The sequence below is a fragment of the Primulina eburnea genome, chromosome 18 (assembly GCF_022965805.1).
Source record: "Primulina eburnea isolate SZY01 chromosome 18, ASM2296580v1, whole genome shotgun sequence".
Lineage (NCBI taxonomy): Eukaryota > Viridiplantae > Streptophyta > Magnoliopsida > Lamiales > Gesneriaceae > Primulina > Primulina eburnea.
In genome coordinates, this window is record NC_133118.1 from 1,244,153 (window position 1) to 1,259,632 (window position 15,480).

The 15,480-nt window shown below is 38.2% G+C and overlaps 2 protein-coding genes and 1 non-coding gene across 3 annotated transcripts; 2 read left to right on the top strand and 1 right to left on the bottom strand.

The window, feature by feature from the left end:
* Positions 1–8,044: 8,044 nt before the first annotated feature.
* LOC140820152 (uncharacterized) lies at positions 8,045–9,001 on the top strand. The gene has a single exon (XM_073180473.1). It carries the CDS (start codon positions 8,045–8,047, stop codon positions 8,999–9,001), a length of 957 nt encoding a protein of 318 aa, XP_073036574.1.
* LOC140820354 (small nucleolar RNA R71) lies at positions 8,417–8,523 on the bottom strand. Its single transcript, XR_012115430.1, has one exon. It is a non-coding gene; the product is annotated as a small nucleolar RNA R71 (small nucleolar RNA).
* Positions 9,002–9,061: 60 nt separating the features above from the next.
* Positions 9,062–9,991, top strand: LOC140820153 (uncharacterized). The gene has a single exon (XM_073180474.1). It carries the CDS (start codon positions 9,062–9,064, stop codon positions 9,989–9,991), a length of 930 nt encoding a protein of 309 aa, XP_073036575.1.
* The last annotated feature ends 5,489 nt before the right edge of the window (positions 9,992–15,480 follow it).

Here is a 15,480-nt window from a genome sequence, read left to right on the forward strand (position 1 = left end):
TACCAAAGCCAAAGCCAAATTTTCCAACCCGGAGTATCGGATCTCTGCCCCTTTGAGCGCATGCGAAACATAGTATACCGGCTACTGAACTGATCCATCCAGCTTAACAAGCACTGAACTCACAGCCCCTTCAGTGGCAGATAAATATACCCGTAAAGGCTCACCCGCTGCCGGTTTGGCCAGGACGGGAAGCTCGGCCAGGTACTCCTTCAATTCTGTGAAAGCCTTCTCACAATCCGGCCCCCATTCAAATTTTTTTGCTTTTCGCAAGGTCCGGAAGAAAGGTAAGCTCCTGTGTGCGGACCTAGAGATAAAACGTGCCAGCGCAGCAATCCTCCCTGTCAACTGCTGAACATCTTTGGGCCCCCGAGGGGAGACCATACCCTGGATGGCTTGAACTTTCTCGGGGTTAGCCTCAATCCCCCTCTCTGTCACCATATAGCCCAGAAACTTCCCACTCTTCACCCCAAATATACACTTTTGAGGGTTCAGCTTCAGCCCATAGGACCTGAGGGTGGAAAATGTCTCCACTAGGTCAGGTATGAGCAGGGTCGAATCCTTAGACTTTACCATGATGTCATCCACATACACTTCCACATTCCTCCCCACCTGCTTAGAAAAGACTTTATCCATCAACCGCTGATACGTGGCTCCGGCATTTTTGAGTCCGAAGGGCATGACCACGTAACAGAAAGTTCCTTCCGAGGTGATGAAACTTACTTTATCTTGATCCTCCACTGCCAAGGGGATTTGATGATACCCCTGATAAGCGTCCAGCATGCACAAATACTGATGTCCAGCTGTGGAATCCACCAACTGATCTATCCGCGGCAAGGGATAACAATCTTTAGGACATGCCTTGTTGAGATCTCTGAAGTCCACACACATCCTCCATTTTCCTGAACTTTTTGGAACAAGAACGACATTCGAGAGCCAAGTAGGAAATTGTACCTCTCGAATGTGCCCGGCACTGAGCAACTCTCCCACCTCCTTTTTTATAACTATATCTTTCTCGGGCCCGAAGTGTCTTTTCTTCTGTTTCACGGGACGAGAATTCGGTAAGATGTTTAACCGATGTTCTGCTACCTCTGGACTCGTCCCTGTGAGCTCTTGGGCAGACCAAGCGAACCTGTTGAGATAAGCTTGTAAACAAGTAATAAGTTTTTCCCTTACCTCTAGGTCAAGGTCAGGGGCTATTCTTAGAGTTTTCTGGTCAGGCCCCAATGTCACGATCTCCGGCTTCTCATCCATCACCTCATGAACCTCCCTCCTTACCACGGGCAACCCGCTTCGTCCCCTTCTAATTATATTGACCTCCACACGTGCCCTCTTCCCCTCTTCTTTCACTATCCCCTCATAACATCGACGAGCGACTTTCTGGTCCCCACATAAGACTCCAACCTCCCTCCCCACAGGAAACTTCAACTTCTGATGATAGGTGGACGCTACAGCTCTGAAATCCTTGAGGGCTGGTCGTCCCAGAATTCCATTGTAAGCGGATGGGGTGTCCACCACAGTAAAGGCTGTCATCTTCGTTACCCGCCGAGGCTCATGTCCCAAAGATAGAGGAAGGACAATTTGACCGATCGGCGGGATGGCATGTCCTGCAAATCCATATAGAGGAGTGGAGATTGGCTCGAACTCAAATCCCTCCACCTTCATCTGATCCAGGGTGCTCTTGAACAGGATATTAACAGAGCTTCCATTATCAATAAAAATTCGTGCCACATCGTAATTGGCAACGGTGGCTGTCACCACCAAGGCATCGTTATGAGGAGCCACAACGCCTCGGAGGTCATCCGGTCCAAAACTGATGACAGGATCCTGGGGTAAGTTCGCACTCCTCGATATTTCAAAATTCTCCAACCTCCTCCCATGCGCCTTCCGCGCTCGCCCGGAATCCCCATCAGTAGCACCCCCCGAGATCATATGAATCATCCCTCTTGTGGGGTGGTTATCTCCATCTGCTCTCCTCCTCGGTTTCGACAGGTTCCCGAGGAGCATCCTGACCCCGCCCTTCTCTTCTCGGCTCTTCGATCCTCTGCTGTATCCATGGAGGGCCTCGACCCCGCCTAGAAGATGGGCGAGATCTCAGTTCACTCCTGGACGAGGATCCTTCTTGTCTACCCTGCGGCGGAGGTCGAGCATTGCTCTCAACCCTCTGCGACTTCTCCCCCCTCTCCCCTGACTCCCTCACCTCCATCACCTTATCCCGACTCCTATTCAGAGGAACATGTGATGAGAATTGTCCTCTACCTTTGGTTCTGTCCTCATCTCTTTCCCCTGCACCCCTCTTCTTTCCACCTCTCTCGGCTCCCTCCACCCTACTTCCTCCGGGCCGGTTTTCCATCCTCCTGTATCGTTGAGCATCCTCCAAGTTTACATATTTCTCCGCCCGAGCTAACAAGTCATCATAGCTCGACGGAGGCTTCTTGACCAGCGATTTGAAGAATTCTCCCCCCCTCAGCCCTTGGGTAAAGGCGCTTATCATGATGTCCGGGGTAGCCGCTGGTATTTCTAGTGCTGCAGTGTTGAAGCGCTGGACAAAGTCCCGCAATGTTTCAGCCTCTTGTTGTTTCATCACAAATAGACTCAAATAGTTCTTTTGATGCCTCTTGCTGCTGGCAAATCGGTGCAAGAAGGCTGCAGAGAAATCCTCGAACGACTGTATGGAGTTGGGCTGCAGGGTATTAAACCATTGCTGGGCTGACCTCACCAACGTGCCCAGAAACACCCTGCACCTGACTCCGTCCGAATATTGGTGCAACAGAGCCGCATTCTCAAATCTCCCCAAGTGTTCCTCAGGGTCTGTATGTCCGTCATACTCTCCAACGTTTGATTGTCGGAAATTCGGAGGGAGCCCTTCCTCCAAGATGGCTAGTGAAAAAGGGCTTCCTCTCTTGGGTACCGGCGCCCTGCTTCCCACCTGCTCCCTCAATCTCTGTATCTCCTTCCACATCTCCCCCATCTCACTAATTTCTCCACTCTGAGGTGGTTGCGTCTCTTCAACCCTGCTCTGGTGGACTTCAACATTTTCCTCACGCTCCTGACGATGGGCCCGTTCCCCAGCACTCATAGACTCTTGGTTCCTCCTCATGGCCTCATCTACTGTACGGGCGATGAATTGGCCCAACTGTTCCAAGGTTAAGTTTCCCACGTTCTCATTAGGACGGGTTTGCTCAACCCTCGTCTCGTGACGGGGCTGCTCAGTTCTTGTCTCTTGACGAGGTTGTTCCTGCCTCGCCTCAACATGAGAAGGTTCGGGTCCCCTCTGAGGACGCGATGACGCTGAGTTAACTCTTCTGCTTCCTCTCCTGCCTACCATCTCTACGTCTCAACTCAGATTGTTCCCACAGACGGCGCCAAGTGATACTCACGGGAAATTTAGTGTCCGCTCCCAGCAAGTATCACTAATCCAGACGCGGGTTTTGAAGTTACCCTGAACCTGAAATAACAAAGAAGATCGTTAAGAGGGGGCCAGGAGGGTGTCCTGGCGTAGCCCCTCCGACGCTCAAGTCAGTGACTGAGGATATATGGGGTGAGCAGCTAAGGGTGCTGCTGAAAATAATATACTGAATGAATGAATTAACACTCAAACCTGGTATTTATAGGAGAATACCTGGGCCCTTAGTGGGCCTGTCTTCCATTTGGGCTAGGGCCCTTGGTGGGCTCGTCTTTCCTTTGGGGCTTGGGATGGGCCAGGGGTAGTGGGCTCATCCCTAGGGTATCACCAGTCTCCCCTCCCGAGTCGAACTGAATCACTCACGGAAGTAGACTCAGAATTACTCGCGGAAGTAGATTCAGAATTACTGGCAGAATCAGACTCGGAATCGCTCGAAGAACTAAATTCGGCATCATAGGAAGACATTTTCTAAGGATAACTGAGCAAATAGAAAGGAGACTAACCCCGATGCAGCGTGAAAAAATGCACAAGGGATGAGACCGAGAGCACTCGGACACTGGTGGGGGCGAGACGCGGCGAGATGTGCGAGAGCTCGGGCAAGCAAGCGGACGAGAGCTCGGGCGAAAGTGGGCGAGAGCGCAGGCACCGGGGCGAGAGCGCAACACCGTGGGCGAGAAGGCAGGCGCCGGGGCCGAGAGCGGTGGGCGCAAGCGGGCGAGAGTGCTCGCGCGGTGGTGGGCGAGAGTGGCAGGCGCTATGGGCGAGAGTGCTCGGGCGCAAGCGGGCGAGAGTGCTCGCGCGGAGATGGGCGAGAGTGGCAGGCGCTATGGGCGAGAGTGCTCGTGCGGTGGTGGGCGAGAGTGGCAGGCGCTATGGGCGAGAGTGCTCGGGCGCAAGCGGGCGAGAGTGCTCGCGCGGTGGTTGGATAAAGAAAAATAGAAATTCACCACCTCCACCCTCTAACTCCTCTACTAGGCGATGCCTTAGTAGGAAAATAAAAATTCAACGCCCAACCCTCTAACTCCTCTGCTATGTGACACCTTAGTAGGAAAAATAGAAATTCACCACCTCCACCCTCGAACTCCTCTACTAGGCGATGCCTTAGTAGGAAAATAAAAATTCAACGCCCCAACCCTCTAACTCCTCTGCTAGGTGACACCTTAGCAGGAAAATAAAAATTCACCACCTCCACCCTCTAACTCCTCTACTAGGCGATGCCTTAGTAGGAAAATAAAAATTCAACGCCCCAACCCTCTAACTCCTCTGCTAGGTGACACCTTAGCAGGAAAAATAGAAATTCACCACTTCCACCCTCTAGCTCCTCTACTAGGCGATGCCTTAGTAAGAAAATAAAAATTCAATGCCCCAACCCTCTAACTCCTCTGCTAGGTGATACCTTAACAGGGAAAATAGAAATTCACCACCTCCACTCTCTAACTCCTCTACTAGGCGATGCCTTAGTAGGAAAATAAAAATTCAATGCCCCAACCCTCTAACTCCTCTGCTAGGTGACACCTTAGCAGGAAAAATAGAAATTCACCACCTCCACCCTCTAACTCCTCTACTAGGCGATGCCTTAGTAGGAAAATAAAAATTCAACGCCCCAACCCTCTAACTCCTCTGCTAGGTGACTAATCCAGATGCGGGTTTTGAAGTTACCCTGAACCTGAAATAACAAAGAAGATCGTTAAGAGGGGGCCAGGAGGGTGTCCTGGCGTAGCCCCTCCGACGCTCAAGTCAATGCTGAGAATATATGGGGTGAGCAGCTAAGGGTGCTGCTGAAAACAATATACTGAATGAATGAATTAACACTCAAACTTGGTATTTATAGGAGAATACATGGGCCCTTAGTGGGCCTGTCTTCCGTTTGGGCTAGGGCCCTTGGTGGGCTCGTCTTTCCTTTGGGGCTTGGGATGGGCCAGGGGTAGTGGGCTCATCCCTAGGGTATCAATTATTATTATTATTATTATTATTAGATAGATAAAAAGACAACTAATTACCAATCGATAATTGATACCAATTTCTGATTTCAATAATTGATAATGCACGCAAGGAATAAAGACAACACCCGATTACCAAAGTTGAACACAACTTACCATTCACCAATTCATGATTTTGATAATGCAAATTAACAATAAAGCTAGCCAACACCAACATCAAAGCAACAAACAATTTATTATTATTATTATTATTATTAATAATATTTGAGAGGGAGAATCATCCAAAGCACAAAAATGGAATAAAATGGTGGATATTTGAGAAGATGTAGAAGCATTCAGAACACAAAAAGGATTAACATGGGGAAAACAAAGGATGGATCGAAAACCAAAAACCAAAAACCGATAGTCAATGGGCAGTTTTGACAAATTAGAAATATCAAGGGCATGAACGTAAGTAAACAATTCATAATTATATTCATGTGTTTATATAGACTAGCATGATTCACGTGCGTTGCACGTAATATCAATTATATTATAAAAATTAAAAAATTTTGATTTTTGAAAAACAATTTGAATCATTTTGTTATTCATCTGGGCTTAATTTCTTATCATATTAGACGTTTTATAAGAACTTATATAACTTACTTTCAAAATTGTTTCCTAAATTAAAATTCAAGCAGTTAATTTTATGTTATATAATAAATTGTAATGAATATAATATATAGAACAAAATAAACTGAAACAAATTTTTTTAAAAAATTATATATTCAAACACCACATATAAAACATAATAACCTAAAAATTAACCAAATTATGGATTTTATCAATGTATAAATCATAATCTACATAAGCAAAACATACTAAAGGCAAATAATTATCAATTTAAAATTACTGTGATTAACTCATAAAACAATATTAAAACAAATGAAATAGTAATATTGATAGTAAAATATAACTCATAATATTTAATTTAACCTTTTAATTTTTTTTTTACTTTTTATTTTTACAATTCTATATCATGGATAATAAATTCTATGTATCGATCTTTCGTAGAGTGATAGGCTCGTAATAGTTAATATTTTATTTTCTTATTTCTCATTATTCTAATCTCCGATATGTTTAATTGGCACATTTTTGTGTAATTTTATTGTAGGAGGAACTTTTACGGTCTTGGAGAAAATTTGAGTTAAAAAGGTGATATTTATCACAATTGAAGTTTTCAAGATAGAATTTGAAAGAGAATGGCCAAACCAGAAGAGGTCCTGGAACAAGGCGTGGTCACGCCTTGTGATGATGTTTCAGCTGCCAAAAATTGCTAGGAGGAAAAATCTAGATAAAATATTATTTTAGGAATTAATTAGGGTTAATTTGGAGTTAGTGGACTTTTAGTTTAATTTTTTAGACCCAACCAATTATACATACTATCCACGTACAAGAGGCGCAGCCTTGAATTCATTCTCCAACTCTCCAACCACTCTCATTCTCACGTGACGTAGCAAGGCGAAGACCTCCAGAATTTTCACAACAAGAGCATAGTTTGATTTTCTTTATGTCTTTTTATTTATTTTTCATGGATATTGTAGATCAAATTATGCTTGGCTAATTTTCTTAGTCTGATTCATGGGATAGTATACTGTTTAATTTTATCACTGTGAGGGTTTTGCACTTTAATTTATTATTCTAGTTTGCCCAAATATTCGTTGATTTATGATTTAATTATATGAATGTTTTACGTCAATTAATCTGACAATTTAATTTGATGTATGATTTTCTAATGCTAACCAAGAATTCAGTGATCCGTAATTTTCATGAACGATTGGTACGTGAGTAGCAATAGGTTAGATGTGTTGTGCTATCATAATATGTGTAATTTAAATAAATCGACGGAACTAGATCTTCCAATTGCAGCTATCTCGGTTGTTAGATTTTAGGATTAATTGTTTTCACGAAACTAAAATGCTATCTTTAATCAATATGGAACGCTATCGTGCCCAGTTGATTATTGATAAGTTTTGAATGGATGCTGGGTTCAGTCAACTAATTTAGGAAAACACAAGAATTTTAGCGGCTATCCCTATTATTCTAAGGTTAATTGTTTGGAATAACATGAATAAATGATTGGTTAACCGATGAACAGTGAGATAATTAAATAGTAGAACTCCCTTGAATCAGTATTTTCTCATAATAAATTCTTAACTTTTTTCTCGTCGATTAATTTTCAATTCTAGATTCAGGATTTTTTTTTCTTGCTTGGTAATTTTAGTTTAGATTATTTTATTTAGTAATTATTAAAACAAATCCCCCCTTCTTTATTTTTATTATCAAAAGAAATAAATCCACAGTTTCCTGTGGATTCGACCCTACTCACAATTACACTAATTTTATTTAAAAGAGTAGGAATTAATTTGGTGGTCAACGACAACACACCAAATTTTGGTGTCGTTGCCAGGGAACGGTGCAAGGTTAATTTCTTTTGATTTTTTTATTTTTTATGCCTCGTTCTTCTCGTACAGGTGAACTCGAATACAATCCGGAAATCGAGAAGACAGCTAAGAGATTGAGAAAAGAAGCAAGATTAAAGCGTGAAAAGCAACCATCATCATCATCTCCGATTTTGAACGCATCATTGGAGTCAACAGACACTGAAAGAGAATCCGAACTTGATCTTAAGACGGAATGAAGCGAAAGTGACCAAGATGAAATGGCAGGACAAGCTCAAAGAACACTCAGGGAGTTGGCTAATCCTAATGTTATTCAACAACCATTATGCATTCAATTCCCTACTACTGATGCTACTTTTGAATTAAAATCTGGCTTGATTCATTTATTGCCTACTTTTCGTGGTCTTGCAGGTGAAGATCCCCATAAACATCTGAAAGAGTTTCATATTTTTTGCACAGCCAGGAAACCGCAAGGGATTACAGAGGAACAAATTTCACTGCGAGCTTTCCCATTCTCTTTAGCCGACAAGGCTAAAGATTGGCTCTATTACTTGCCCTCTGGGACGATAACGACTTGGGATAATATGAAACAACAATTTTTGGAGAAGTTCTTCCCAGCTTCGCGAGCAGCCAACATCAGGAAGGACATTTGTGGGATTAGACAGTTACAAGGAGAGACATTATATGAATATTGGGAGAGATTTAAGAAGTTATGTGCCAGTTGCCCTCAACATCAGATTCTAGAACAGCTCCTGGTTCAATATTTTTATGAGGGACTCTCGCTCTTTGACAGGAACATGATTGATGTTGCAAGTGGAGGTGCATTGGTGAACAAAACGCCTCAAGAGGCACGAGCTCTAATCTCCAACATGGCTGCCAATGCACAACAGTTTGGTACTAGGCAAGACACCACTCCACGACAAGTCAATGAGGTAAGTGTTACTCCTATCGATCAAAAGTTAGATTCTTTGACATCTCTTTTGGAAAGGTTTGTTGCAGGACAGGTGCAACAGGTAAAAGCTTGTGGTGTATGTGCTATGGTGGGACATCCTACAGATACGTGTCCGTCACTACAAGAAGAACCCACGCAACAAGCCAATGCGATTGGTGGATTTCCTGGGCAGCCCCAACACCGATATGACCCATATTCTAATAGCTACAATCCAGGATGGAGGGATCATCCAAATTTCGGCTATAAGAATCAAGGAGGCCAATAGGGATATCCACAGCAGAATTGGAACAAACAACACGCACCAGAACAAGTCTCTAACTCAGGTATGTCCCTAGATGAAATTGTGAAGGCCTTAGCTGAAAACACTCAAAAATTTCAACAGGAAACGAGGGCTAGCATTCAGAATTTGAGCACTCGAGTGGGACAGTTGGCGACTTCAATTCACAAGTTGGAAGCACAAAATTTAGGTAATATACTTTCTCAGACAGTGGTGAATCCAAGAGAGAATGTGAGTGCAATTACTTTGAGAAATTGTAAAGAATTGGATGCTCAAGAAATTGGGGTACAAGAATCAGCCAACCAAAAAGAAGAGAATGAGATAAAAATTGAGGATAAAATAATCAATCAAAATGATGCTCCGAAAGGTAAGTTTTCTCCTCAATTTGAGTATAAACCCATCCCTCCATTCCCTCTTGCATTGAATAGGAAATGTGAAAGTATTAAGGAGTTGAATGAACTTATTCGTAGAGGCGAGGTAAATATTCTTTCATTAGATGCTATTAAACCAGTATCTCGTTGTGCTAAAATTTTAAAAGAATTGTGTACTACAAAAAAGAGACATAAGTTGAAGGGGTGTAAAAAGGAAAAGGTAGGAGAACATGTTTCTGCAGTCATTCAAAAAACTATTCCTATCAAATGCAGTGATCCAGGTATGTTTTCTATCTCTTGTACTATTGGCGATATTAGACTTGAAAATGCTATGTTGGATTTGGGTGCTTCTATTAATGTCATGCCTGATTCTATTTATAATCATTTGGAACTTGGACCTCTGATTGAAACCGGCATTGTGATTCAATTGGCTGATAGGTCCACTGTTTATCCTAGAGGTGTAATTGAAGATGTTCTTGTGAAAGTTGAAAATTTGGTTTTTCCTGCTGACTTTTATGTGCTTGACATGGAAAATGATGATTTAAACAATCAAATTTTGCTAGGAAGACCATTTTTTGAAAACTTCAAAGTCTGTCATAGATGTTAATAGTGGTACCCTTACTATGGAATTTGATGGTGAGATTGCTAAGTTTAATATTTATGATACCATGAAATATCCTCTTAGCGAAACTATTAATACTCTTGATATCGCTAATCATGTGTCACAAGAAAATTCAAAAATTGTTGATAAAAATGATTTAGAGGAGATTATTGAAATACCTGTTGAAAATTCTGATACTGTTTTTTCTCTCTTGATTCGCATATATCTAAAATTGCGCGAAAAATTCCTCCAGATCGACCCAAGCATGTACTCATAAAAAAGGGAGGAAATATCCAAGGGACAGGGAGTTCCAAGAAATTCAAAGAAAACAAGCATTTGCTGAAATTTGCTATGAAAATATTCAAGCGGAATAAAGTGGACAAAGTGACCATATATGAACCACCATGAGCAACAAGAAATAATGAATGTCGAGCATAACGACTTAAAAAAATTGCGCTTTTGGGGGGCAACCCAAATTTTAGTTCTTGTTAATTTTTTATTTTGTTCCAGTAACTGAATTTTATTAAAAAAAATATAAAATAAAATAAATAAATAAATTTGTTCCAGTAGAGGTCTTCGCACAAGGCGTGGTCACGCCTAGTTGAAACACCTCTACTGTTTTATTAAAACATAAATAAATAATTTTGTTCCAGTAGAGGTCTTCGCACAAGGCGTGGCCACGCCTTGTGGAAACACCTCTATTGTTTTATAAAAAAAATTACAGTAGAGGTTTTCGCACAAGGCGTGGCCACGCCTTGTTGAAACACCTCTACTGAAATTTTTTTTTTAAAAAAAATTACCTACTTTTTTTTCTTCTTTCTCACAGTTTCTCCCACTCTGCTATTCCAACGCCGTCCACACCTTCTCCACCCGCTTCTCGCCACCTCCGTCTGCATCCCAACCAACAACCCGCTCGCACCACACCGTTTCCCCCACCGCAGCAGTAGATGATGTTTCTTTTCGATGCTCATCATTTTTCAGGGGAGTTCTCTACCTTTTCCTACTATTTTATCGTTTTAGTTGAGCATCTATTTTTTGTCATTGAGGACACTGCCAAGTTTAGGTGTGGGAGTTCTTGATTTGATTGTGAGGAGTCTGACTTGACTGTGGGATTTTTTAATTTTTTTAATTTTTCTATTTGATATTTAGTATTTTGATTTAATTTTTCTGCATTTAAAAAAAATGAAAAAATTGTGACGTTGTTAGTTCCAAGCACCTAGTACAATTGTTATCTTTTTCTTCTGAATCCTGATTGCCTCCGATGCGAATAAAAAAAATGATGTTTTCTTTGCGTGCAAATGTTTTTACATTGTCACGTTTGCATTATGAAGAAGTTGCTCTTGATGATAGTTAGAGAAAACAAGTGTGTGAGATTTAACACAATTGCTATATTTTTTCTTCGGCGAGCTTTGAGCCTATGAGCAATAATCATAATATCATGCTCCATTTTCTTTGATTGTGTGTTGTCATTGCATTGTTAATTTTTCTAGAACTTGCATTGTTATACATGTCTTTGTCAACACTTTGTGGTGAATTAGGTGCATAGACAAAATGATAAGGCATTAGGTTTAAACCATTTTCTTTCACATGATCTGAGTCGTTCTTTGAGCCTACCCTGATTCATAGACCCCTAGTGAACCAAGTTTGAGCCTCAGCCTTTTTTCTTTGAATAAAAATAACCACATTACAAGCCGTGATAAAAAAATTTTTTTTTGTTATCCCCCGTTTTGAACCTTGAATTGGAGAATCATATAAAATTTTCACAAATAGCATCATTCAATCCAAAATAGTGTGAATTGTTGGGATTTAGTCAATCGCAAATCCTTATAGTCACCGTCTACAAAAAAACAAAAAAACAAAAAAGAAAGAGAAAGAAGAGAAGTAGACGAAGTGAGAAAGGAAAAAAAAAAGAGCCGAAAAAAAAACAACAAAAAAAAATGCTCTTGATTGTTATAATGAGATATAAGAGTTTTTGGATACATCTTTATTTTTGTGAGAAAAGTTTGATATAATTTCTCTAATTCCATAGCTCATTGTTTCCTGTCATCCTACCTTACCCCTAGCCAAGTTACAACCCATTTATAGCCTTTTTTGTTTGTGTATTTTAATTCATTCATTTAGTGGAAGGATGTGACATATTTGCAAGCCTATGGTAAAAATTTTCAGTGCATTTGACATGAGAGTTTGTTGATATTTATATCCTAGACACTAATGAGCGGAATGAGCGAATCTTGTGAGGAGTTTTTAAATCCCATGCATTTTAATTTCTACACATTCTGATTGCAGTGATTGTTCATGATGTTATTTTGTGAGGTGCTCTGAAATTAAAATGTTTTTGCATGAAAAATGCTTTGGATAAGTAGAGGAAGCAGAAGGAGGACGAAAAATTGAGATAATAAGTTGATCTATTTTATGCTTGAGGACAAGCATCGTTTAGGTGTGGGAGATTTTGATAGGGTCGTAATAATTAATATTTTATTTTCTTATTTCTCATTATTCTAATCTCCGATATGTTTAATTGGCACATTTTTGTGTAATTTTATTGTAGGAGGAACTTTTACGATCTTGGAGCAAATTTGAGTTAAAAAGGTGATATTTATCACATTTGAAGTTTCCAAGATAGAATTTAAAAGAGAATGGCCAAACCAGAAGAGGTCCTGGAACAAGGCGTGGCCACGCCTTGTGATGATGTTTCAGCTGCCAAAAATTGCAAGTAGGAAAAATCTAGATAAAATATTATCTATTATTTTAGGAATTAATTAGGGATTAATTTGGAGTTAGTGGGCTTTTAGTTTAATTTTTTAGACCCAACCAATTATACCTACTATCCACGTACAAGAGGCGCAGCCTTGAATTCATTCTCCAACTCTCCAACCACTCTCATTCTCACGTGACGTAGCAAGGCGAAGACCTCCAGAATTTTCACAACAAGAGCATAGTTTGATTTTCTTTATGTCTTTTTATTTATTTTTCATGGATATTGTAGATCAAACTATGCTTGGTAAATTTTCTTAGTCTGATTCAAGGGATAGTATACTGTTTGATTTTATCACTGTGAGGGTTTTGAACTTTAATTTATTATTCTTGTTTGCCCAAATATTCGTTGATTTATGATTTAATTATATGAATGTTCTACGTCAATTAATCTGACAATTTAATTTGATGTATGATTTTCTAATGCTAACCAAGAATTCAGTGATCCGTAATTGTCATGAACGATTGGTACGTGAGTAGCAATAGGTTAGATGTGTTGTGCTATCATAACATGTGTAATTTAAATAAATCGACGGAACTAGATCTTCCAATTGCAGCTATCTTGGTTGTTAGATTTTAGGATTAACTGTTTTCACGAAACTAAAATGCTATCTTTAATTAATATGGAACGCTATCGTGCCTAGTTGATTATTGATAAGTTTTGAATGGATGCTGGGTTCAGTCAACCAATTTAGGAAAACACAAGAATTTTAGCGGCTATCCCTATTATTCTAAGGTTAATTGTTTGGAATAACATGAATAAATGATTGGTTAACCGATGAACAGTGAGATAATTAAATAGTAGAACCCCCTTGAATCAGTATTTTCTCATAATAAATTCTTAACTTTTTTCTCGACGATTAATTTTCAATTCTAGATTCAGTATTTTTTTCTTGCTGTAATTTTAGTTTAGATTATTTTATTTAGTAATTATTAAAACAAATCCCCCCTTTTTTATTTTTATTATCAAAAGTAATAAATCCACCGTTCCCTGTGGATTCGACCCTACACTAATTTTATTTAAAAGAGTAGGAATTAATTTGGTGGCAGCACACCATAGACTAACATTGATGACTATTATTTTCTTGTTAAATAAGTTTTAAAATAATAAATAAATCAACATATGTAAAGAAATGGACATTCAAATAAGATTATATGGTAAATATCAAATAAACTCATATAATAATTATTAAATATAGATTTTAAACTATTGGTATGATTTTCACCATTAATTTGAAATATAACAAAAGAAATAAACTTTCATAAAAAATGATATTTTTGTATCTATTGAATTAATTAGTTTGATTTCAAAATAATTAAATAAAGATATTAAATATCATATGTAAAAATTCTGATACTTTGACAAATGCTAATCAATGATCATTATAATTATATTTATTATAAGGATTATATCATATATTATTTTTACATAGAAAATAATTTAGAGTCTTTTTATTGCTCATTAAATCTCTTTTCATGAATTACATATTCAAAGTTTTGATTGATGATTGATTTTACAAGCAATACATGTAATTTTTTAGTTATACAATTTAATAAAATAATTATGCCTATAACATACATATTTGTTATAGATAAATTTTTTTCATTTTTTTGAAATCGTACTATCTTTTAAAATCAAAATTAAACTCTTTACTTTCAATTCTTTGTTAAAAAACCCATAAAATATGTTAGTTATTCTAATATTGCACATATAGTTATACATTTTTCATATATCTTTTTGTGATACTATAATTTATTACTTAATTAGAAATTGCACTAAAAATATAATTACAAAATTACAATAAAATCATTAGAAAAAAATTGTAGAGAGAAATTAAAAGGATAAAACAGTTAAATATAGTATAAAAATGAGTTATTTGATAAAATTAATATCAGAGTTACATTCTATTCTTGAAGTGTGTATAGAAGGCTAATTTTATCATTGCACAATTGAAAAACAATGCTCTTTATCCACACTTTTATAGGTACTAACATGATGCACGTGCGTTGCACGTAATATAAATTATATTATAAAAATTTTAAAAAAAAATTGATTTTCTCAAAAACAATTTGAATCATTTCGTCATTTATCTGAGCTTAATTTCTTATCATATTAGACGATTTATAAGAACTTATATAACTTACTTTCAAAATTGTTTCCCAAATTAAAATTCAAGCAGTTGATTTTATGTTATAAAATAAATTGTAATGAACATAATATATAGAACAAAATGAACTGAAACAAATTTTTTTAAAAAAATTATATATTCAAACACCACGTATAAAACATAATAACCTAAAAATCAACCAAATTATAGATTTTATCAATGTAAAAATATTAATCTATATAAGAGAAATATACTAAATACAAATAATTATCAATTTAAAATCACTGTGACTAACTCATAAAAACAATATTAAAACAAATGAAATAGTAATATTGATAGTAAAATATAACTCATAATATTTAATTTAACCTCCTAAAGATTTTTTTTTTACAATTCTATATCATAGATAATAAATTCTATATATCGATATTTTGTAGACTAACATTGATGATGTTAGAATTAAATAGATTGTGGAGATACCAAGAAAAAACCAGTAGATGATAGGGTTGATACAAAACTAGTAGATATTGGAATAGTACAAAACCAGTAGGAATACACCAGAAGCACTTAGATCGCGCTAAAACCAGTAGCAGCAGTTATCAAGTACTGCTTATTAAACCAGAACTAGAAGGA